The 23,841-nt window shown below is 40.7% G+C and overlaps 1 protein-coding gene across 1 annotated transcript in view; it reads right to left on the reverse strand.

Moving 5' to 3' along the window:
• LOC125254026 (arginine-glutamic acid dipeptide repeats protein-like) overlaps nucleotides 1-23,841 on the reverse strand; it is a 139,219-nt gene continuing 115,378 nt past the window's right edge. The window contains 11 exon segments of the mRNA XM_048168380.1: nucleotides 1-653; nucleotides 656-761; nucleotides 869-900; nucleotides 903-1,090; nucleotides 2,109-3,493; nucleotides 4,287-4,400; nucleotides 4,497-4,658; nucleotides 4,753-4,952; nucleotides 6,087-6,179; nucleotides 6,505-6,667; nucleotides 15,520-15,600. Of these exon segments, the coding sequence (XP_048024337.1) occupies nucleotides 16-653; nucleotides 656-761; nucleotides 869-900; nucleotides 903-1,090; nucleotides 2,109-3,493; nucleotides 4,287-4,400; nucleotides 4,497-4,658; nucleotides 4,753-4,952; nucleotides 6,087-6,179; nucleotides 6,505-6,667; nucleotides 15,520-15,600 (3,162 nt within the window). The 3' untranslated portion in view covers nucleotides 1-15.

A 23,841-nucleotide genomic window follows, 5' to 3' on the forward strand; every position in this document is an offset into this window, starting at 1 on the left:
GTGGGCCTAATACAACTATCCAGCACACAACAGTAGTGTGAAAGGTCTCTCACCTTGGTGCAGAGGGTCCTGTTGGTGCAGGTGTAGGTGTGAATGGATGTGCGAGTGCTGATGGTGGTGTGGCGTCACGTTGAACATCTGCAGCCGTGCAATGGGGTCGTTTGCTACAGAAGCCATCCTCTCAACATGTAGCCTCTCAGGGTAGGACATCTCAGGACGTAGCTGTGGCCCAGCCAGCGCCAGCCGTTCCCGCTCCAGTGGATTCAGGCCCGGGTGGAAGGAGGCAAACGGATGAGGGCCAGCCATGGGTGGGAGACCAATAGGCCCGTGCCGTGCAAAGTGCTCCATGGGGTTGGCGGAAGGATGCAGACTGTCCAATTCTGGAGGTTTGACCTCAAAGCCTGGCTTCATCCTCTCCATTCTCAGCTCCCTCTCTCGGATCTCCCTCTCCCGTATCTCTCGCTCCCGCAGCTCACGCTCACGCATGCCGGGGTCTGCGTTGTACAGACCGGGCATGTGGTAGGCCAGGAGTGGGTCTGTGGGGTTGAGTGAAACGAAGAAGGGATGGTTGCGGTTGGTGGGGGACATGACGTGGGGTCGAGCGTATTCGCTGAGCGTGCGCAGGGCAGGTGTGTCAGGGCCGATGTAAGGGGCACGGTGGCAATGGTGGTGGGTGGTGGATCAAAAGAGGTCCGCATATGAGCCGATCCCGCCATCGGGGGTTCACCCATGCGACCCTCATGGGAAGAACTGGAAGCTTTCTGTAAAGACAGAGCAGATATTTAGAAGCAAGAAATCAATAATGAACAATTTGTGCAGAAATTACCATATACAAATATAGTATCTAAAACATTAAACCAAAACTTACAGCAGCTCTCTCAGCCTCTTTCTCTCTCTCCGTTCCCGTTCTCTTTCTTTTTCTCGTTCCCTCTCCTTTTCTTTTTCTTCTCTTGCTTTCTGCTCTGCTTCTCTCTTGGCTTTCTCCAGCGCCTCCTCTCGCTTTTTTGCCAGTTTCGATGAGGCCAGTGGTGTGAAGTAGAAGTCTGTTCTGGCACATGTGTTGTAACCTCTGTCCAGATGCTTATAGAACCTGTTAAAAGGACGGATGAAAAGAATATGAATAATCTTTTAAAGTTACCACAGTCAGGGTCATTTTGCTGTGTGAAACCTTTCTCCATTCGTGACAGATATAAGCTGTTGAAGTGCAGAAATATTTCCACAGGCTGATTTTGCAGCCAGTTTAAAAGAAATGCAATCACTTTGTGACAAATAAATATCCTGTGGCATGTTCTATCGTTTATACTATACTAGAGCCACTCAATCTTTTTAATCGCCAGTGTCGTAATGAGCTGCTCTCTCTGTGCATTAGTGAGCTTATTGCTATTCACTGCAAGTAAGTGTAAGACAAGGCCACAGCAGCTCTACAAAGACACGCTCATGATCTGATGGAGGCTTTCATCGCTATGATGCAGTCATTAATCTGTGCCCAGTCCACGCTTGATGACTGCAGAGGAGCCGAAGCTGAGGCAGGTTTAGTTAGGACGCTACACTGATGGTACCATTTAATGTAACTTTTAAACCTTTTAACTTAACTTTTAAATTAAATAATATTTTATTACATTTTAATAAATGCAATAAAATATTTTATTTATATTAATAAAATGACAAATGATTATTGTTTTTTAATGATTTTTTTCATTTTATTATAACACAAATATTGATTAAAATACCATTTTAATAAAATAAAAAATATATTTGTATTATTTACTACACTTATTATTATTATTAAAACATGACAAGATATCCCATTCTAACAAATGTAATAAAATAGAATTTTATTTACTAAAATTATTGCTGTTTTTAATAATAATAATTTATTTATTTATTTATTTTTTTTAATATTATATTATAACATTAATTCATGTTTTTACTGTTGTTATTCTAAAGTCTCTACGTCCATCTGACGTTTTTCTTTAAAATTAGCATTTTAACAGGCTCCTATGTATAGGTTTCTACCCAAGTACCAGTACTTCTGATTGGGCTAAGGCACATTACCATATCAGACACTTAAAAACAATTCTATTGATGGAAAAGAAGAAGTTATGTACCGTGCAGACTGGCTGGCGTGACTGGGAGTGTTGACGATGGTGGGTGGAGGTGAAGGGCTCCTCTGTGGTGGTGGAGGACTCTCTGGCTCCTCTGCCTCATCCAGTGGCTCTTCTTTAATCTGTACAGGTGGCACAGTGGAGGGTCCCGGGCAAGGCGCACTGACCGTTGCAGGCAGGGGCATGGATATGGAGGAGGGTGGCTGCTGCAGCATAGCCATTGAGTTCGCCACAGAAGAAGGAACGGTAGACGGTGACAGGACGGGCGAGCTGCCTGGCATGAAAGAATGAGGAGGGAAGGGTGGCTGAGAAGGCGCCGAGTGTGAAGCAGAGGAAGAGGAAGGGAGCGGAGGAGCCGGCGGGGGTGCTTGACTTCCTGTCGCCGGAAGGTTTTGGGACTGGGTGAGTACTGGAGGTTGCACTGGTGGAGGCTGTAGCTGCTGGTTTTGAGACATGAGCTGAAGGGGCGGCGGATGGGCGGAGGGAGGGTGATGTGTGGATAGGGAGCTGAGGGGCTTCAAGGCGGGTGGCGGGGGCAGGTTGGAAGGCATCTGCGGGAATGGGGGGTGGCTGGGATGCTTGTGTGACTGAGGGTTTGGCATTTGTGGGATAGGGGTGGTAGGTGGAGGTTTGATGTGGGGCATAGGCAATGGTGCTGGTGGGAGAGGCTGCTCTCTGGGAGGCTGGCTGCCGCTCTGTGAGGAGGACTGCGACTGGGATGGAGGGGTGTGAGGTCGCTGTTGTTGAGACAGGGAGGCAGCTTGGGACTGGCCCGAGAGAGGTGAAGGGGGGACCTGAGACTGACCAATAGGGAAGGACTGAGCAGGTAAAGCATGAGGGTGAGGCATGTGTGATGGCCCCGCCTGCAGAGGGTGGCCCATGGGCGGCATTGGGCCGTGTAGTGGAGGCTGCAGGGACTGAGGGCCAGTCTGAGAAGCTGGAGGAGGCTGAGTCATGCCCTGCAGTGGGGAATGCGGTGAGGGCAGCCTCTGCGCCCCTGACTGGATGAGAGACAGCGGACCTGCTGGAGGTGTCTGCTGAGGAGGCATGGAGGTGGGGGGGATGGAGGGGGACGGTTGGGATGACAGCGAAGGCGTGCCTGAGGTGGGTGGTGTGGAGGCTGCCGCTGCGGAAGGAGGAGCCGTGGGTAAAGCCCCTGTCTGGCACTGGATGACCGGAGGGTGCTGACCCTGGAGGATCTGCTGCTGCGCCGAGGAGTCCGAGTCGCTCTCGTTGTCGCGTGGGCTGGGGATGCTGGGAGAAGAGCTGCGGTTGTCCTGGTCAATATCCTTGGGATCGCTGCTGCCCTCGTCATTCACACTGCGACCGTCCGAGCTCTCACCCTCTCCCTCTCCCTCACACTCTGAGGGCGAGTCCGGCCGAAGTTCCTGCGGGAGATGGAAGGAAGGAGGAAAGGTCAATAAACTTGGCCATACAGACGCTTACTGATGACGAATAATGGGTGCAGTCACTATCAAGAACAACCTTTGCATATCACAGTCATTGAGTTGTAATGTGAACTAATGACATTTAAAGGACATGAACTCACTCTAATGTGCAATCACATTGTTACTATAGGTAATGGCCAAAATAAATACAACCCTAAAATCTAGTGTCCTCACTGGACACTTGGTAAAATAGAGCTGCCATGAACCCTTCAGTGAACTTTCGTACAAGTTTATTAATGTCTTTTGGATTAATGGAGAACTCTTCTTCCAAGAAAACATCTAGTTGATCATTTTTCTCTCAAACACATCCCACATTTCCATGCTAACAATAATTTAGCCATATTATCACAGATCTTTAGCAGTACTCATCAAACTGCCATCTTTACTACAGCAGCATGAATTGTTATAAAGCACAGCTTAAAAGAAAAAAAGAAAAACTAAGATGTTTCTGTTTAGAGCTATACTTTCTATTCTTTCTGAGAGGTATACAAATTACTTTTCCTAAATAGGATGCTTGTTTACTAGAATTTCACTTACCTGCATTTTAGACTAGACTATAAAAATGTAATCATATAAATAACAAAAATATATACTTTTTCCACTCTTAAAGATGTTTCTAAAACTTCCTTTTCTACAGACTAAAAATGTAGAAACTACTAAATTCTGGTTAAAGCTAATCTTCATTTTCTCTTTGAGATGTATTGAGATGCTTGTTTAGTAGGAGTTCACTCACCTGCGTTTTAGATTTCTTGGCGCTTGCCCTCTCAGACTCCTCTGTGTCCGAGGCTCCTTTCTCTCTCTGACGTTTGGCACTCTTCATAGGCGATGGCGCCTCTTCCTTCGTCTTCTGTTTTGTCAAAATGAAAACATATTTCCTCTGAAAACAAATTCCTGTGATGCTCAGTGTGACTTTGATGCAAAAGTCTGTGCACATGGGTCGTACCTTGCTGGGTTTCTTCATCGAGTCAGTCTTGCTGTCAGTGCTGGAGGTGCTGGCTGCACTGGGTGAGGTGCGCCCGCTGGAGCGCAGATCCTCATTGGTTGGTGAGGCTCTGCCATCTGGACTGGCGGTTTGCTTCTTGCGGCCACTTCGTAGCGTTGACATCTGAACCAAACAACAAAATATTTGATGTGTGTTTTAGCCATGTGTTACATGTAGTTAAAATGGTGCTAAAAGGTAGCAAAGTTAGGCGTCTTACTGAGCCGCGGTTCCGTCGAGTCCTCATGCTATGCTTCCCACTGAGTCCATCGTCTTCCTCTTTGACAGGTTTGAACATAAACGGTGGCGGGTCTACAGGCTTCTCAATGGGAGGTAGTTCGCCGTACTTCTTAAAATGGATCCGGCAGTCGGTGCACAGCAGGATGTTCTCGCGACCCCCGTGGTGCCAGTCCTTGGAGGCTGTAAACACAAATTTAAGTTCAGCTGAGCTCTGCTTATTAAACATTACACTAACAGGAAGTGCTCTAAGGCTAGCCAAACACCTCATGGACATGCTAAGGTCAAAGTTGTTGTTTTCGTATCAGATGTGAATGCGATATGAATGCCAACTGCATCCAACAGGTCAGAGGATTTAATGAGGCAAAAAACAAATGAGTAACTGTCAGATTGGATCAAATTAGAAATGACACGCTCTGATGTCCGTCTGCCAGATGAAAGACAGGGCCGAGCACCAAACTGAGAGTAATTACAGGCCTGCAGAGGGGATTATTGAAGTCTTCTGAAGGGAGAACTCTTACAGAGTTTTCACCTGTCTCATGGTATCACTCTATTAGGTTAATACCTCCAACACTTCACCTTGGGAAGACTCATTGTTTGTTGTTTGTCACACTGTTGGTCACTTGGCAAATTAGAAAGAATTTGGACAAAATTATACAAGAGTTAGTGCCAGGCCTCTAATTTGATTGGACAAGCAGCATTCCTAGCACCAAACTTTATCTTAATGGCAAGAACGTAAAAATAAAATGACAAACGTCGAATAAACTTTGTGACAAGATAAATACTGTAAACAATAAATGCATAATAATGATATTTTTAAGTGTATAAATGTAAATGATTGAATAACTTCTTGTTTATTGAACTGTTGAAAGCAGTATTACACTCACAGTCATCCTGTTGGTCTGAATACCAGCATGGTGTGATATTGCTTAATTTAATTAAAATAAAATAAATGAATGTAGAAATATATAAAAAAAAAAAAAAAAAAATAAATATATAAATATATATATATATATATATATATATATATATATATATAATAATAATAATAATAATATATATATATATATATATATATATATATATATATATATATATATATATATATATATATATATATATATATATATATATATATATATATACAAATAAAATGTAGAAATATAAAAACATTCTGTTTCCATTCCAAAATGCAAGTTAATCATTAACTTGTTGAACTGCTGCATAAAGCAGCATCACACTTGCAGTCATGCTGTTGGTCTGAATATAAGATTATTATGATGTGCTATTACTTAATTTGATAAATTAAGCACTCACTGGTAGTGAAACAGTGGCGGCAGGCGTAGCCCTTCAGTTCCTGCTCGCTGTCTTCACTGTCAAAGTCATCTTCACTGGCTGAACTCAAGTCCACTAGAAAAGAGAAACATGCTGGTTAATAAAGATTTGAGACTGTAGTTGTCAAATGATGTTTAAGACAAAACGGAGGCCTGCAACACTTAATACACTATCAGTGGGTTTTTCAGGAGACAAGGATAGTACACATAATTAGAGCGATGCCTCCCTGTTCTGTCTCTTATCGGATATGAGATTTCAGCTGTTTACTTTGAAGAATCACAGAGGGGGATCTGTGCTATGAAAAGCCATATTAGTCCTGGGAGTTTTAGGGATGTCATGTTTAGCTGTGACAAGAGTCTGTTCTCTGTCTCTAGGGGGAAAAGAGGCAGATTGCACTTACAGAACTCGCTGGAAGGTGGGCGGGAAGGAGTGTTGACGGGGGTGGAGGCGGTGCGGGTCTTGATCCGGCGGAAGACGGGTTGTCTGCGGTGCCTGCGGTGGGCTCTGCAACTAGCAGCCTCTGGGGTCTTCTTCCAATAATAGTAAAAGGTGATCAGCTCCCCCTGTGAGACAGAAAACACAAAAACAAAATCACATGAGCCAGCTGATTTTAGACAGTCTCAGTGTATAAAATTGAACAAAGAAACTCTTCAACTACTATACAAAAATACTGTTGATCTGTTGGATATGAATATGGCTTGATAAGCAAATGAAAAGACATCAAATGTCAAACTGATAAGGCAGCTGCACTGAAAAACACCAGGAGTTGGTTGATGAAATTAGTTTAGTTTTGATAACAGATAGACAGGAAGGGAGAAGGTATAGAGTCCTAGACAAAGAATCCATGCCGGGTTTGCCAGCAGGCCGGCTTGTTGTGCTGTGGCCGTGTCTGTCCCAGGATTAGGCAGTGAAGCTCTCTGAATGCTGGGATATTAGGATCAGTACATTGGTGGCTGCCTGGGTGGCAGGCGTTTGAATGGAAACAAAGGAACATGTCAGGGAGAGCTTTGGCGCTACAAATAGGGAGTGAAATGGCTCCAAGCCCCTGCGCTAGAAGAGTCAATTGAACTTTAATCAAACATTCAGAGGGTGCGCTTGCCAGGGAGTAAGGCATATAAATCCCGAGCACAAAAGCCAGCCAGGAAATCAATACCCTACTGAAACATTAACACATGCAATCATGGATCAGAAGACGCTTTGCTGAGGCAGCCTAAGCAAATTAACTGTCGCTTTCCGGACACATTCAAAATAATACACATGCCCTGAAACCGTTGTCTAGTGGAAAAGCAATTAAGCATTTTTCCTGTGGTAGTTCCTCTTGTTTCTCTCTTGTACCTTTCAGTTTCTTTCTTTTGGCTGATTTTAGATATTCATTTCAAGACATTGCATTGGAGTGGCTTGCGTGTCAACGGCTGAGCTTTTAACATGCTTTAATGTGTTAATGTTGCAGGAATGAGTGAAGAGGACAGACATAGGGTCTGACAGGGTCTGTTAAACTCGGGCTGAATAGGGCTTGGGTGTCTTTAATGCGTATTGATTGCTTTCCCTCTTTGCTTCGGCTGTTCTTCTTGACATAAATTGGTCATTAAAATGCTGCTCTCCCCAACACATTAACAGCTTTACGGCAAACACTTCAAACTATTCTTGGCAGCAAGCGGAAAAACATGTACTTTGAATCCTATCAGACTATTCATAGGCTATTTTATTGCTTGAGTGAATTTTACTGAACCATATAGATTTGCTTCGGATGCATGCACTTGAGTATATGAATTACATTTACATAAATCTCACACACACACACACAAAAAAGCTGCAGTCTGATGGAAAGGCTATAAAACCGAGGCTGGCCTGCATGGGCAAACACACAAGTCTCATACTTGCATGTTCTTATGCTTTGACTGCCCCTTTTCCCATAAGTAATCACAGTACACCATAATTTCCTTTAAACCCTATCATTTCCCATTTAAAAAAAAAAGAAAAAAAAAGGCTTTGGCGTTTCAAATCAAAATCTCTAGTCTTTAAAACAATTGTGTAATCTGAATATGCCATTGGAAAGAAAATAAAAATGTGAAAAAAATGCAGAAATCACAGCTGAAGGACTGAAAAAAAGCACATTGAGCAGTAGAGGAAAGTTCACAAAACGTTTCCACATGCATCAGACTCAGAGTAGCTCATCTTTGAGCGACCCAATGGACACACGTATGAGGAATATCAATTATCACAATTACATCAATTACTTGCGGGTGGTATAAATGCTTGCCAAATGAGAAACACAAGGCTGACAAGCTCAACTTAAAAGTATCCCAGCCCAGCTTCTGTGGGTTATTTATCCAATATGATGAGTGGAACGTGCAATGGCGAAAGGCCCGGGCCCGCGTCTGAGCGCAAAAGGCTTTTTGGCGGGGTCGGTCAGGGCGCAGGTGCAGGCCAAAGGATGGCAGGCTTCCTGATGTGAAATTTAATTGAAATGTGCAGATCAAAACTGTTCAGCAGGACAGCGGGCTGGCTTTCTTCACAGCCTAATGACTGTTCGGCACCGCATCCCCCTCCCCTTCTTCATGGTTGCCCCTTGCTTTTTATTTTCCCTCCCTCTATTTGATGTGAGCTTTGAAGCATGAAACCTCAACTTAATGCTACAGAAGATAAAAAGAAAAGGTCATTTTAGCCCTCAACAATTTTGCCAGAGCACTTTATAGCTCTTAAACATCCTAGAGGAAGGCAGATGAAAAAAAAATTGCTCTGGTTCAGTGTAATAACACTGTGAAAGGAATTGCCGTGGTCATTCAAAAGTAATTTAGTCCATAGGCTATCAAGACAGGTGTCAAGGTTGGGAAAGAGCTGACAACCACAGGCGAAGATAACACAGCGACGTTTAATGCAATCTGCAGGAGCAATATGTAGAGGAGTGGGGGAACGAGGATGAAAAGAGTGATGAAATGTTTTGAGAGGATCATCTGTGATGATGACAAATTTCCTCGGGTGATAACTGTACGATGGAGAGCTATAGAAAAAACCCCTTTCAAGCTGGAGGAGAGGAGATGGAAGAGGAAATATGATTTGATTAGAAGCATGGAGGGGACGTGCCAAGTCACGGCTCTGGGTTTATCTCTCATCCCTCACCCATTTCAGCGCTGCCCATTCTTTCTGACAAGACGTTGCTGGTTTGTTCACCACACAGCAAAAAAAATTGCAATATTTCCCAAGGTGCTGCACAAAAATGTAGACGGGCAAAGAAGCTATTTAGTATTTCATATAGGGAGATGTCCTACTGAGAAGCATAATAAAAGATGACATCTGGGGGAGGAAATGTCTTCTGTGAGTTTCTGTTTGCAGTGGAGGTCTGTGAAGCTGGATGCACATAGTGAGTTAGTGTCAAGTGCTAAGACTGACAGCTTGAATAACAAAGCCAGGACTTGTGTGTCAAGGTAGGTTTGTTGGAAGCAAAAGTGAGATTTAACTCAGCTCTCTGTAGTGAGCATCAAAATGTCAATTTTAAGCATTTCCTTGTATTCTTTATACACCAAGGTACAAAACATTATGCCAAGGAAAAGTAAACCACCACTAATAAAAAAAATTAAAGAATTGTTCACCCAAAAAATAAAAAAAAATTCAGCCTTCATGTCATTCCACACCTGTGTAACAAAATATGTGAAACAAAAGATGATTTTGTTTTCGTACATTTGAAGTTAATGTGCACACTGTTTGGACCCCATGGACTTTCATTGTTTTGACAAAAATGGTTGAAACATTCTTCAAAATATCATACAAGATGAGATTAAATGATGCCAATTTTCATTTTTGGGTGAACTCTCTCATTAAGGGGTCTATAGCATTTTTAATATTATTTGTGGTAAAAATAGCATAAAATACATTCATTTTCCCGAATAGCCTGTCCCCCCCAGAGTCAGGATAAATGCGTAAAGCTATTTGTGTATGTGGAATTTCCTCCATTAGCCCTGAATCTCTAAGCAGAAGAGAAGAGTGTGTGCCAGGGAGCGAGAGATACTGACAACGTAAGCTTGGAATTATGAGACATTTCAGAATGCTTCCATCTGCAGAATTTTTCTGGAGGGTGGATTATCTGACAAGGAAGGGGCTTACCTCCTATCACGGCACAGAGAAATGCTTTTCCACTCTGATTTCACCTCGAGAAAGCCGCTGATGTGGGAGCATGCGTGCACAGACTGTAATTTCCAACAGATTACACTTCTTTTTCATTGCAGGGGACCATTCGGGAGAAACCGTAGCTGGACCTTCTGGTCATGTGTGTGTCTGTGTGTAGGATGGGTGTGAGGCCTAAACTCCTGTATTTATACACTCATCCACACTCAGGCCTGGACTTGAACAGATGGTTTCTGTTTTTCCTGGCAGATTTGTGACGAAGCCACAAAAGGCCCCTGCTTTGACAGTGAGCCAAACGGTTAAGGCTGTAGCTGACAAATACAGGGGAAGGAGAGCAGAAGAGAATGCAAGGGAGGGCAGCGAGGGGGGGTGGGGGTGAATGGAAGATAGCAACAGCATGAAGTAAACCTCAAGAGCATTTGCTTGGTTAAACAATGTTTTTGATACGAGAACATTTGGTCACTAGGTACAGACAGGCAATGTGCAGCTGTAAACATTAATTAGCTGAGTTGGCCCGTGTGCTTTCCGGTTCTTGCATGGAACCAACTGTGCCCATGTACATGCACGAGGGAGAGACATACAGAGGTAATGACAAATTCAAGCCTCTGTCACACAAAAAACAAAAATCTTTTGATTTGAAAGGTTGAAAGAAGTTTGACTCACTTACGGCACTGTACTTTTTAAATGCTAGATTAAAAATTAACTGCACTATAGCGCACACACACACACAGTCAAACCAAAAATTATTCAGACATTTTTTATATTTTATAAGTGGGTGCAGGACACTATAGTTCATTTATGTAAGTGAGGATAGCAAAATAAAGTAAACTGTGACATATTATACCCAAAAATTCTTCATACAGTAGACTACCAGTAAAATTGATAAAAAATTTGGAACCAAAAATTATTCAGACACTTTGACCTGACCATGTTTTGCTTAAGTGTTATCTGACATAATTAAGATTCATTTTTTCTGACACAGTTTATCTCTGAGATCTTGTCATATTTTGTTACCATTTTTTTTAAACTATAGTGAATAACTAATGAATGAAATGTTCAACATGTCTGAACAAATTTTGGTTTGATTGTGTGTGTATATTTATATTTATATAGACAAAATATCTGCATAATCTCACTAAAAAATATTTCAGTGTGTTTACAGTTACCACTAAGATTTCATTTGATAGCTTGGCATTTTTTTTAAATGCTTTGCCGCCACCATCAATTTTTGCTCCCACTCCAGGCACTCCATATTGACAGTCAAAATAAATGCCGTTGTTATACTGTCTGAGACGAACCCTGAAAAAAAAAAAAAAAAAAAAAAATTGCATTGAGAGGAGACGTCTATTACTGTAACCTTGCTCCAAAGTCAACAAAGCAATGTAGCACACTGCAAAAACAGTCTCCATTCAAACACGATTGCCCAACCTTGTGGTTAAATCAGGCAAATGCGAGAGAGAAAAATGTGCACTACAATGGCCTTGGCTGATAGAGCATGGTGTAAAAGGATGTTAAATAGACAGCGAATCCCTGCTGCGCTGCTGCTTTCTGTTGGAAAAGAAAGAATAAGCCGTGCGCTTGCAGGTCAACGAGGCACAAGCAGAGGAATCAGCAGTTGTGTTTCCCTGCTTTACGCGCTTTTTGCCAATGGAGGCAAAAGTACGCCACAGCAAGACTTTTTGATGGGGGTCGATCTCTTTAATCCAAAAGATCAAGTTGTACAGCCACAGCTTTGTTCAGAAAGCCAGACAGCAAACAACAGACAGGCTATGCATGCCCACTTTTCATACACACTAAACAGAAAGAATTATAATCTATTTGTATAGCCTATCAAGAGGAAGTTTAAACCATAAAAAATGGTTAAGTACACCAATATCAAAAACATTTCCATAAACATTTACCAAAACAAGCAGACAATTTTATCAGAACTGGACAGCTGCTGGCGATCGAGTTGACCGCCAGTTTTAGCCATTTTAATTAGTGCCCAACCCTGAATACCTCTAAATCACACAAGCGCCTCTCTAGGGCACTGGCTGCGGGGCTAACATCTTTGCAATGAATTCAATTTGACATTTATACAGATCGCACCAGGGCAAACATCTGCTACAAGGTTGTGCCGAGAACAGTTCTATCATCTTGGCCATCTTAGTTTGAAAATTACAGGGCCCGAGGGCCAGGGCTGCCTCCTTACACAATTGAATCTTCTGCAACGCCAGCAATGCAGCTGGATTACACCATGGCTGCTTTACGGTATGGCTATTTTTCCAAAATGATGGAAAATGTCCCCCATACATCTCATCCCACATTACAGAGTCTCTATTGTACAACCTAATGTTTTTTCTTCCTGCAGGTGCAATTTAATCAAGCTTTGGAGTGTTAGCAGTTAGTCTGCACCCTTCTAAAACAAGGGTCTACCTAGATTTAAAAAGCCTGGGGCAGATTTCCAAAAGGTTAAAGCACACAGACTGTTGTCACAAAGCACTGTAATCATGCCAAAGTTTTAGATTTACCAGGGACAGAGCAATTTGCCCTTTAATATGAGAAGCATATGGAAATTTTTAAAAAATAAAAAAATAAATTATTAATAAAAAATAAATTAAAAAAACAAAAATCAGATACAACAAAAAAAAATATATACAACACTTTTGGCATTTAAAATGCATTAATAATAATAAAAAATATGCAATAGTTTGTTTCTAATAAGATTTGAATTTGCAGCTTGAATTGTTTTTGCTGTGTTTAATGATTTCATTAGTAGGAAATAATTCAAAACGAATAGGTCTAAATCACAAAAACAAAAAAAAACAAAATATCAGAAGAGTACAAAAAATCTTTCTGGGACAGCACACTGGCAGAAACTGCAAAGCCGCGTTATCTGCGATCTGTAGACACATCATGCCGGGTTTGTTTGGGAACATTTCTTACACCAGAACACAAATTATTCCATGACGTTGTCTTTCAAGTGGAGGAAATGGTGGCAGCGAAAAGAGCAGAGACAGTAAGACGACACACCCACTTCCCTAACTTCCTCTTTTATTTGACTTCATATAAAAGCATTCCAAAGAGCTAGTCAGGCCTGGTGTGTTTGCACAGCAGTGGGTGCTTAGCCTTGGCACCGGCTCTTTATGAGAAACCCAGCTAATAAGTGCTGTGGGGGAAAATGGGGAGAGGCAGAAAAAGCTGCACTGTATCACCCTCCGCGGCCCTGGGCATTTAAAAACGCTACGGTCATATCAAATCCTGGACCAGATGACCTGGAAGAAATTCACAAGAAAGAGTCTTCACCAGAAAGGCTGGCATTTGAGGAGCTGGAAAGGTTTTCATCTTGGATGAATGAAGGAAGGAGTTTCAGAATATACTCAAAGTCACACAAGAAAGAGAGATATGGGAAAAGAAATGGGAACAAGGGAGAAGGACTGTAGAGAAAATAAATCAAGCTTTCCGCAGGGTATTGACTGGCACTTGCACATAGAGCTGGCTTTCAGCACAAAAGCGACTTCAATCTTAAGCAAAGTGGGGCTTTTTAGAGAACACTCGCTGTTCTTAGTGTATATTGAGCTAACCCCTCAACCCTGCCCTTGAGCAAGACTGTTGTGCTTCCATGTCTCCTTTTTCCATCATTCTCTCTTCTTGTCCTGGTTTTTAGAGGCTGGCTTGTTTATGTATGCATGTACGTAATGGATTAAATGGAAATGGAAATGTCTCCATTTGAATAGGGATTGATATTAAATCATTCTAAAATTAGAATTTTCAAATGTCCTGTCAGTGTTAACTGTAAACAACAACAACAACAAAAAAATATTTTTTTCAAATATTTTAGAGGCTACAAACAAAGTAAAAAACAAACTGCAAAACCATTATTTCTTCTGAATACTGCCAGTGATAAAAGAAAATAAAAAAAACTTAGAAACGTAGTATTCGGTCAATATTAAAATGATGAAACCAACATGTTAATTTGCTGGATTTAAACAAAAAGAAACTACAGGATTCTTAAAGCCCCACAAGTATTCTTTCCTTGTTGCGGGTAAACATAAAAATCAACGAGTAACAAATTTCAGCACAAAAGTACACCGCTCCACTCGCCAAACAGGTATTTGGGAGTGTACACACACTGAGTTAATGATTATTTACTCTGTTTCATCTGCAGGGTCATACAGTTCACTAATAATTAAAATGGGCTCATTTAAAATAAGAATTTATGTCCAGTGGAATACATGTTGTTGAGATTCAAACAAAACTATCAATGACTGTGGTACTTTAAGGGTGACAGGCCTTTACACAGCTTCCTTCTTGCTAGCAGGGATCTTCTTTATTGACTAATCATTGAGCCAAGTCAATACCCCATAAAGCATGCACTTGATAACCGACCTATTAGCCAGAGCTTGTGTTTCAGTCTATCTGACATGACACTGAGGCCAGTAAAGCTAACAGACGACCTGATAAAACATTGATAAAAACATGTTTGGTATGCAAAGCATACTGTACTTGTTAAAAAGGGTTCAACTTTTATCAACTGTAAACAACAAACAAAAATAAATTTATAAATTAAAATTAATAACATTTAAAATGTATTATATTTCAAATTTATTTACCGTACAAGTTAAGTGTAAACGCTCAATGAAAAAAACAAAAAAAAAACTAAACTATCTAAATATGTTCGTCAGCAAGCTCCTCATGTCATGTTGATAAAACAGAGGAATCCTAAACCTTAATAAATGTTAATGAAAACAAAACTTAAACTGCTACGAATACTGGTGAAATGCAAAGTAACATGCATTTAAAATTGAATCTGCCCAATGAATTAAAAAATGTGCAGTCTAAAAAAAAAAAAAAAAAAAACCTAATAAAAAAAAAAGTAAAATGACATATTTCTACATTTATTATTTGCAATATTACTTACACTGTGGACAAAAACAAGTTAAACAAATAACGCTTTGCACTTAATGTAAGTTTAGTTCTTTGAGCCATCAGTAATCAGGTGTGTAGCTGTACAGAGCTGTAACTAAATATTATATAAACAGTCATATTTCTGTTTTGACTAAACACGTCTCAGGGCCCCTGTTCAAGCACCTAACATGCTTACTGTTAAATCTAATATTCATGCACTCAAATTATGGCTTAAACTCATTTTCTTAACCTCACCGTTTTAGAAACCACTAAGACATAGCTTCGATTTCAAAACATGAGAAACCACAGTGAAAAGGAGTGAACTTGTTTTAGTGTCCAACGATGACTAATGTATTCAATTTGTCACAGGAAAAGAAGAAGAAGAAAAAAGAAAAAAAAGACTTACCGTCTCCTTGTTAGGGAGCAATTCTTTCCGAATCCTAAAAAAGTTCTTCCCGTACTGCCTTAAACCCTTTATGAATCGTTTCTGTTGGGGAAAGAAATGAGAAAAAGTGAAAATTAGATTTCCAAGCACCCGTAACAACTGACATAAAGCACTACACATACATTACATCGTGAACCGCAAGGGGAAGAAAACAATGTCGTGATCTTAATCTGAAAATCTCTGCTTGTGCTAGCACAGCTCTGTTACAGTGGAAAAAAATGAGGGGAAATGACAACAAAAGCAGGAATAGAAGCCGAGATTAAACCACAGCGGAGTAGCAACGCAATGGCAGCTCGTCAGAATCTTAGTGAAAGTTCGGCAAGGTGATATGCATACGAGGGTCGCACAGCACTGAAGTTCAAAGCTGAAACTGAACTTCAATAAGTTATGACGAATCACAACACACTTCTCTCTGATCTTACAATTTGCACGCTCACACTTCAAACAGCTGCCTGAGTCCTGCGCAAAGTACTAGAATTACAAACCCATTTGCTTACAGTTACTGCAAACAAACAGAACTTAAGCAAACTGTGTTCAAATAATCAGGTTTATGAATGTAAAAAAAAAAAAAAAATGACTGAAGGTTTAAACAAGCAAGTACAGTTATCAAATAAAACATTCACTTAATAAAACCATGAGAAAATAACTTTTACAACACGACAGAAGAGTACCTCCAAAAATAAAACGTGTTTACACAGACTGCTGTAATATAAAGGAGAATGTGTAGCTTGAATGCTTTTCTATTCCTTTAAGAGCCACAGACTGTGAGCCATAAAAAGCGGAGGCAGAAACATTCATAACCAGCGAAGCAGACAACCAGCAGATTTACTTTCTTGTTCCAGCGGCGAGCCCCGCTCCACAGTAATCTCAGTCAACGGTCCTCAACAAACAAACTGTTCGGAAAGCCTGTGAAAAGTCCACTCGGCACACGACCCAAATCTCTACGTCCACTCATAGGCAGTAAAAAAATTGAGGTGCAAATCCACAAAGTCTCCGAAGGTACGTCGTTTTTTTTTTACGAGCAAGAGATAGCTTGTCACTCTCTGCTCCTCCACTACAAAGGGGAAGGCTTTACATGTGATCTTTCTGCTAGAGAGCCTCTGGTCTGCGGCTGGCTGAAAAACCTGGAGCGGAGTCATTTGATGCATGGCGGATCGCAGCGGTTGTGTCACACATGCATGTTCCGAGAGCTCTTTTTAAGTGTGCGCACGCACGTACATCACCTCTATGTCTGCGCTTCTCATTACTCAAACTCCAACCCCCTCATGGTGGCTTTTACAAGGGAACCGTAATGTTTCACCAAGTACAAACTAGTGGGAGAAAGCTAAGGCAATGTTTGATTTAGACGTGGTTGAATGACACGAGTCAGCTGCAAAACCAGTCGTGGATTTCCTCCTACATTCTCAGACAACTTCTCAAATGCATACTAGTTATGTAACCATGAACTGTTTACACATGGCGTTTGAAAGAACAATCTGCGGTGAGGAAGGGAGGAAGTATTACTTGTTTCTCTTTAAGAGATTTATGCCTCCAAGCTCTGAAAAACTTACAATAAATTAGATGTTTGAGTACAATGAAATTTCCTAATCCTGCTAATTAAATCTATAAGCTTTTTAAACTAGATCTAACCCTGCAAAGGCCTCCATAATGGGTCGAGATACGCAAGCATTAGAAAAATATTTACCACAAATGGCACTTTTCATCTGCTATGGTAAAGAGGCGGATGATTAACCAGCAGGTGGTGCAATGTACAAAACGAGTGTGTGATGATCTTTAAATGCCCCTATGACTAAAGTACTAGTTATGAGTTAGAACATGTCAAACTCTCCAAGTACCAAGTTATTTTACTCAATGTTTTCAAGGGCTTAACACTGAAGCAAGCAAAATAACAAAAGCATCAGGGTGAGAAAATAAGAAGTTAACTGCTAAAAAAAGTTAAGGAGACAAATCTACTAAAGTTTAACTAGCTTTGTTTATACCCTGGTGACCCGTACCAGCATTTGGCACTGTGACCCAAGGCAACAACCACTTAACCAGAACAACTTTAATCTCACACTGATGAGTCTCATGTGTTAGTAAATCCCCAGCCTGGTGACTACAGGTCTAAGGTGTGAACATGTGCATTTTGTTGAACACATTAAGCGTTAAAGAGATCTGAACGTGCCTTCATTATCTGAGGTCCCGGATCCTGACCGGCAGGACAAAAATCAATTACACCTGCCAGAGCGGCACACGTTAGCGGCCTGATTATGTCACCTTAATTATGTTTCCACTACTGTAATATTTACAGTGCACTGCAGGCAGGCTTCTACGTGCGCGGTTGTCTCGTTCGCTGCATGTCGGCTCCACTTTAAGGCTCCATTTCAGCTGCCTGGGCTCGCTGCACTCGGAGCGCAACTAATAAATCATCCACCAATCTGCTCCCTGAATTGCTCTGCCTCTGCTACGATTGCTCCGGCCCACCGTTGCTAGGCAACAGGGCAGATAACGGGAGGGGCCAGAGAGCGAGGGGAGAGTGGAGGAGGGGTGAGAGGGGGAGGCGAGCGCTACCGAGTCACCAGCCGCCCGCTCTGCCGAAACAACAGGCTTCTTTCTGTCAAAAATTGTTCCAGTGCGCTGGCTCTGCTTTCTGCCTCTCTCTCTCTCTCTCTCTCTCTCTCTCTCTCTCTCTCTCACTCTCACTGCTCGACAGTGCTTTATTGTAAAAGAGAGAGGGGAGAAGGGAATACAGCTGAAAAGGCTATTGTGATGCGTGCGCACTTCCTGCCTAAATCATAATTGTTAAAAGCTGTAAAACTGGTTAAGAGCATTCAAGCATGTACAAACAGATGGTGTCAGAACACTCCATACAAAACACACTACGTGTGTCCAACACAAACACACACAGTCTGGCAATCTTCAAATACCAGGAATGCCTAACATTTAGCTCTATGGCACAAACACACGGGGGGGTCTTATGAAATCAGTGTGCTTGGCCTTTCGCTGAGGCTGACTCGCTATGGGCGAAGACGAATAACAGTATACAATTACAGTCGCAGATAGCACCACACACAAATATGACTTGACATGACAGCAATGATGATGGTGTTTTCACACACAAAGCGACCACAAAGAGAGATGAGAGCCAGCCCACATCCTGTCCATTTCAACCTTACATAACATCAAAACCACAATAGAAAAGAAGAGAGACATGGGGGAAAACTATGAAAGGTCCAGCCGTAGTACTAGTCCTATTAATATGAGCAGATGCCTGGAAATGCTTCTAAATCAGGCTGTCGCTGCCGCCACTTAAGCATTTGCTTAGCGCTTGAGTCTATAAATATGCATAGATTTAGCTTAACCGCAGCTTTTCTTGTGTACTGTGTAAAACCAAAGGTGACAGGAAATTCTCCAACACACCCTTCCTGCCTGCGCAAGTCTCATGGCAATAAAACGGTCTTTAAATCTGAGCACTATTGATTCCACTTTGCACACAACTAAAATAGTCCAAACAGGAAAATGTGTCCAACTATCTCAGTGGTTGTCAGTTTATATGTAATTTTACAGTATTATTTGAATTATAATATATAATAAATTGTATTTTTTAATTTTAATTAGAATATAATATGTTTGCATATAGTGCTTTACTGGATTTCGATCTGTGTTCAGTCTAAAAACACGCTGTCATGCAATTAATGTATTTTTTACTATTTTCATTATTTTTTTATTACAAAAAAATAGGTAGTTTACCATTTTCATTCAGTGTAACATTCAGTATATTTCAAAGCCGGATTTTAAGTAAATTTTTGTTCACTTCTGTATAATAATTTTTTGTACTGTGTTGTGTCACCATTTTATGTCCCATGTAAATTCTGGGTACTGAAGCAAAACCAGTTGAAAACCACTAAACCATGTAACCTTCCAAGTGGGTGGCCAGTTCCATATTCTGCAGAAAAAAAGTCATAATCTGCTGTACTTTGGGTATTCCTCCCTTCTACAAAGACCCACCTCCCTTTATTACTGTGCACTGAGATTAATATTAAAGAGTAGGTAGGTGTTCGTTTGGAGAAAATATGCAGGCTTCTTCGATCGCCACTGGGGGGCTACAATCTTGCCAGGTTGCCCACTACTGCACAGAGCACTCAACTATCTGGAGCTTGACGCTGTCATTCATCAACTTGTGACAAGCCTGAGATAATACACAGCAGGGCAGAGCAGCAGATAGCAGCCCTCACTATAGTCATATATCAGACACCCTGAAACAACACTCAGTGTCTTTTTTCTTTTTCTGTTTCAAAACACAGCGAGCTGAATTTATGGCCATCATATGCACATTCAAACTCACCCTCTCTTAAAGGGATAGTTTACTCAAATTAAAAATTATTTACTCACCCTCATGTCATTCCAAACCTTTATGACTTTCTTTTGGTCTTAGGAATGACTTGAGGGTGATCAAATTTTGACCGAATTTTTATTTTTGAACTATCTACCCTCTATGTTAGGTAAAAAAAAAACTACATTACCATTCAAAATTTTGCGGTCAGTAAGTTTTTTTTTAATGTTTTTGAATCTCTGTTGTCTCTAATATTTTAGTATCATGTTCACCAAGGCTGCATTATTTTCAGATAAACCATACAGTAAAAATAGCAATATTGGGAAATATTACAATTTAAAATATTTTATCATTTTAAAAGTTAATTTATGATGGCAAAGCTGAAATTCAAACTATTACTCTTCAGTGTCGCATGTTCCTTCAGAAATCATTCTAATATGCTGATCTGGAGAACAAGAAACATTTCTTATCAATGTTAGAAAAAGCTGTGCTGGTTAATATTTTTGTGGAAACCATGAATATAAAGTTTTTTGAGGTTTTTTTGCAAAAATTTAAGTCTTAACTGTAACTTTTGATCAATTTACTTCAGTTTATTCAAGTAGTTGAGCCCATCCTTAGAGGAAATATGACGAGGGACAAATATTTCTTACACTGCAGTACTAAAATGGCTTACAAGATTAAAGGGTGTTACATACGACATGCCATTTTAGAGCATTACCGCGGGATCTAAAAGAATTCTCCCGATAAACTGTGGCACGGGAAAAGAAATGAAATGGCACGCTCTTCCTCTCTGCGGCTGAAAGCGCTGCAGGCTAGTCGAGGAGAAGAGAAGCTCGGAGGGCCGGGTCGAGCGGCTGAGGGAAACGGGTGACAAGTGACCCTGAAGAGGGGATGATTCTGTCATTTCTGAGACAGTCACTGTCACTTTTATTCACATTTCAAAAAGGAGCGATGGAAAAAGAGCAGGAATAATGAGGCCATGGACCTGCAGGCAGAGAGAGAGGGAAAGCGCGGGATGATAAATAAATGAGGAGCAGCGGGGCTGGTGCGAGCGTCCAAGGTCAGGGGTACATTTACACCTGTCCCTCAAGGCTGCAGGGCTGCAAAAGCACAACTTGAAATCAGATCAGGGGGAGCGGTGTCCTTGACAGTGCAGTGGTGGCCTGGCTGGGTTACAGACTGGGAGGAGGGGGCAGCTGGCCTGCCCCAAACAGCCTCCTGCGGGGTGTGCGCACGCCACCAAGAAAAATACCAACAGTGGTGTAATCGAGGCCTGGGCTCATGCAGTATTTATTCAGCATCTCTATTATTCATCTCAGACAGACTGTTATACAGTTCGCTTCACACACGCTTCCCTGCGTACATTAAAAAACAGGCCCACACTCAGTTAAACATACCGATGTAAATCGATACACATAGCTAACTGATCTTTTTTAATGGGCTTGCTGGCACCATTAACATTGCCACTACTTTTAAAATTCAGCCTTGTAGCTTTTAGTGAATGTGTACATATGTACATATTAGTGCTGTCAATTGATTGAAACACAAACAAACTAATTAATCGCACATTTATTCTGCAGTTAATCATGGTTAAAAACATTGGAGTTTTTAATATTTTTATATTGTAATATCACAGTTACTCTCCAAATTATTGTAGAAACAACTTAAAGACAGTATATTTTAAATATTTGTTTAATGGCATCTTTTTATGAATGAAGGCCAGTATCACTGACACTAATACTGGTACTGATGCCTCTATGAATTTATTTTAAACAGTATACACTGTGTGCAGAATTATTAGGCAAGCTGGTTTTTTGATCATATTTTTTTTCCAAGCACATTTTACCAATTCCAATCCACATCAATCTTAATAACTACTATTAATATTGTTTTTAATCATTTATAAGTGATATATAATTGTTCATGAAGGCTGGAAATGAAAAATGCCTTATATTCAGGTGTGCAGAATTATTAGGCAGGTTTGCTTTTACAGGCAAAATGAGCCAAAAAAAGAGATTTAACTCAGACTTAAAAGTCAAAAATTATTAAATACTCACGAGAAGGACGCAATACTAATGCAATACTAGAAATTGCAAAGTTAAAGCATGACCAAGGGAAAGCAAAATGCTCATGGGGTCAGCGGGGTCATACAAAATCAGGTGGAAAAGAAAAGACACATGTTAACTGCAAAAGATTGAAGAATTAAGGTGAAGAATTAAGTGTGAAACCATCAGGAACCCTTTAGTCTCCAGCGCCACCATTTTCCAGAACTGCAGCCTACCTGGAGTCTCCAGAAGTGCAAGGTGTCAGGATCTCAGAGACTTAGGTTAGCTAAAGAATCCTAAAAAATGACCCGCTCTTAATAATAATCACAAGCTGAAATGTTGTGAAATACATGAAGACTGGGTTTTTATAGGCCTTATAGACAGACAGATTGAGAGTGACTCCTGAAGGACCAGCACCACATCCTCTTGTACCACTGTTTGAAGAATTTCTCTTCCAAAATCTGGCAGTAAGGTGTGGGAGTTCACTTTTAGTCCCTCTCTTATCCTGAAATGTCCGTCTTGCAGAGATGGACTAAAAATGATCTTCCAAAACTTACTGCCAGATTCTGGAAGATAAATTCTTCAAACAGTGGTAAAAGAGGATGTGGTGCTGGTCCTTCAGGAGTCACTCTCAATCTGTCTGTCTATAAGGCCTATAAAAACCCAGTCTTCATGTATTTTATAACACTTCAGCTTGTGATTCTTATTAAGAGCGGGTCATTTTTTAGGATTCTTTAGCTAACCTAACTAAGTCTCTGAGACACCTTGCACTTCTGGAGACTCCAGGTAGGTCGCAGTTCTGGAAAATGGTGGCGCTGGAGACTAAAAGGTTCCTGATGGTTTCACACTTAACTCTTCACCTTAATTCTTAACTCTTTTGCAGTTAACATGTGTCTTTTCTTTTCCACCTGTTTTTGTATGACCCCGCTGACCTAATGAGCATTTTGCTGTCCATTGGTCATGCTTTAACTTTGCAATTTCTAGTATTGCATTAGTATTGCGTCCTTCTCGTGAGTATTTAATAATTTTTGACTTTTCAGTCTAAGTTAAATCTCTTTTTTGGCTCATTTTGCCTGTAAAAGCAAACCTGCCTAATAATTCTGCACACCTGAATATAAGGCATTTTTCATTTCCAGCCTTCATGAACAATTATATATCACTTATAAATGATTAAAAACATTATTAATAGTAGTTATTAAGATTGATGTGGATTGAAATTGGTAAAATGTGTTTGGAAAAAAAATATGATCAGAAAGTTAGCTTGCCTAATAATTCTGCACACAGTGTAGGGTTAGTTAACCCAAAAATGAAAATTCTGTCATTAATTACCCACCCTCATCTCGTTACACACCCTTAAGACCTTCATTCATCTTCGGAACACAATGGTTCGGAGGTTCGGAGCATAAAAATCACGTCATTTCAGTAAACGAGGCTTCGTTACGTCATAAGTTTTTTCAAAATTTTAATAGTTCACATGACTTTGGCAGTTTGATACATGTTCCGAACCACTGATTCGAAACAAAACATTCGTAATGCTTCGAAGTAGTGTTTTGAAATCACCCATCACTAGATATTGTTGAATAAACTCGCCATTTTGGTTTTTTGGCGCACAAAAAGTATTCTTGTTGCTTCATAACATTAAGGTTGAACCACTGTAGTCACATGGACTATTTTAAATGTGTCTTCAGTAGCTTTCTGAGCATTTGAAAGTGTAAATTAACTTGCTGCCAATGGAGGCCTCAATGAGCCATCGAATTTTATCAAAAATAAATTTGTTGTCTGACTATCACCAGACCAAGCTCAATTTAAAATTGAACATTGGTCTGGGGAGTTTGTTACGTATTTCCTACTGCACAAGAGGCGTGATCAACGAGCATTATTCACGCAATTGGATAGTCCTTCAACCAATCAGATCAACGGGTGACG

Source organism: Megalobrama amblycephala, linkage group LG19, assembly GCF_018812025.1.
Source record: "Megalobrama amblycephala isolate DHTTF-2021 linkage group LG19, ASM1881202v1, whole genome shotgun sequence".
NCBI lineage: Eukaryota > Metazoa > Chordata > Actinopteri > Cypriniformes > Xenocyprididae > Megalobrama > Megalobrama amblycephala.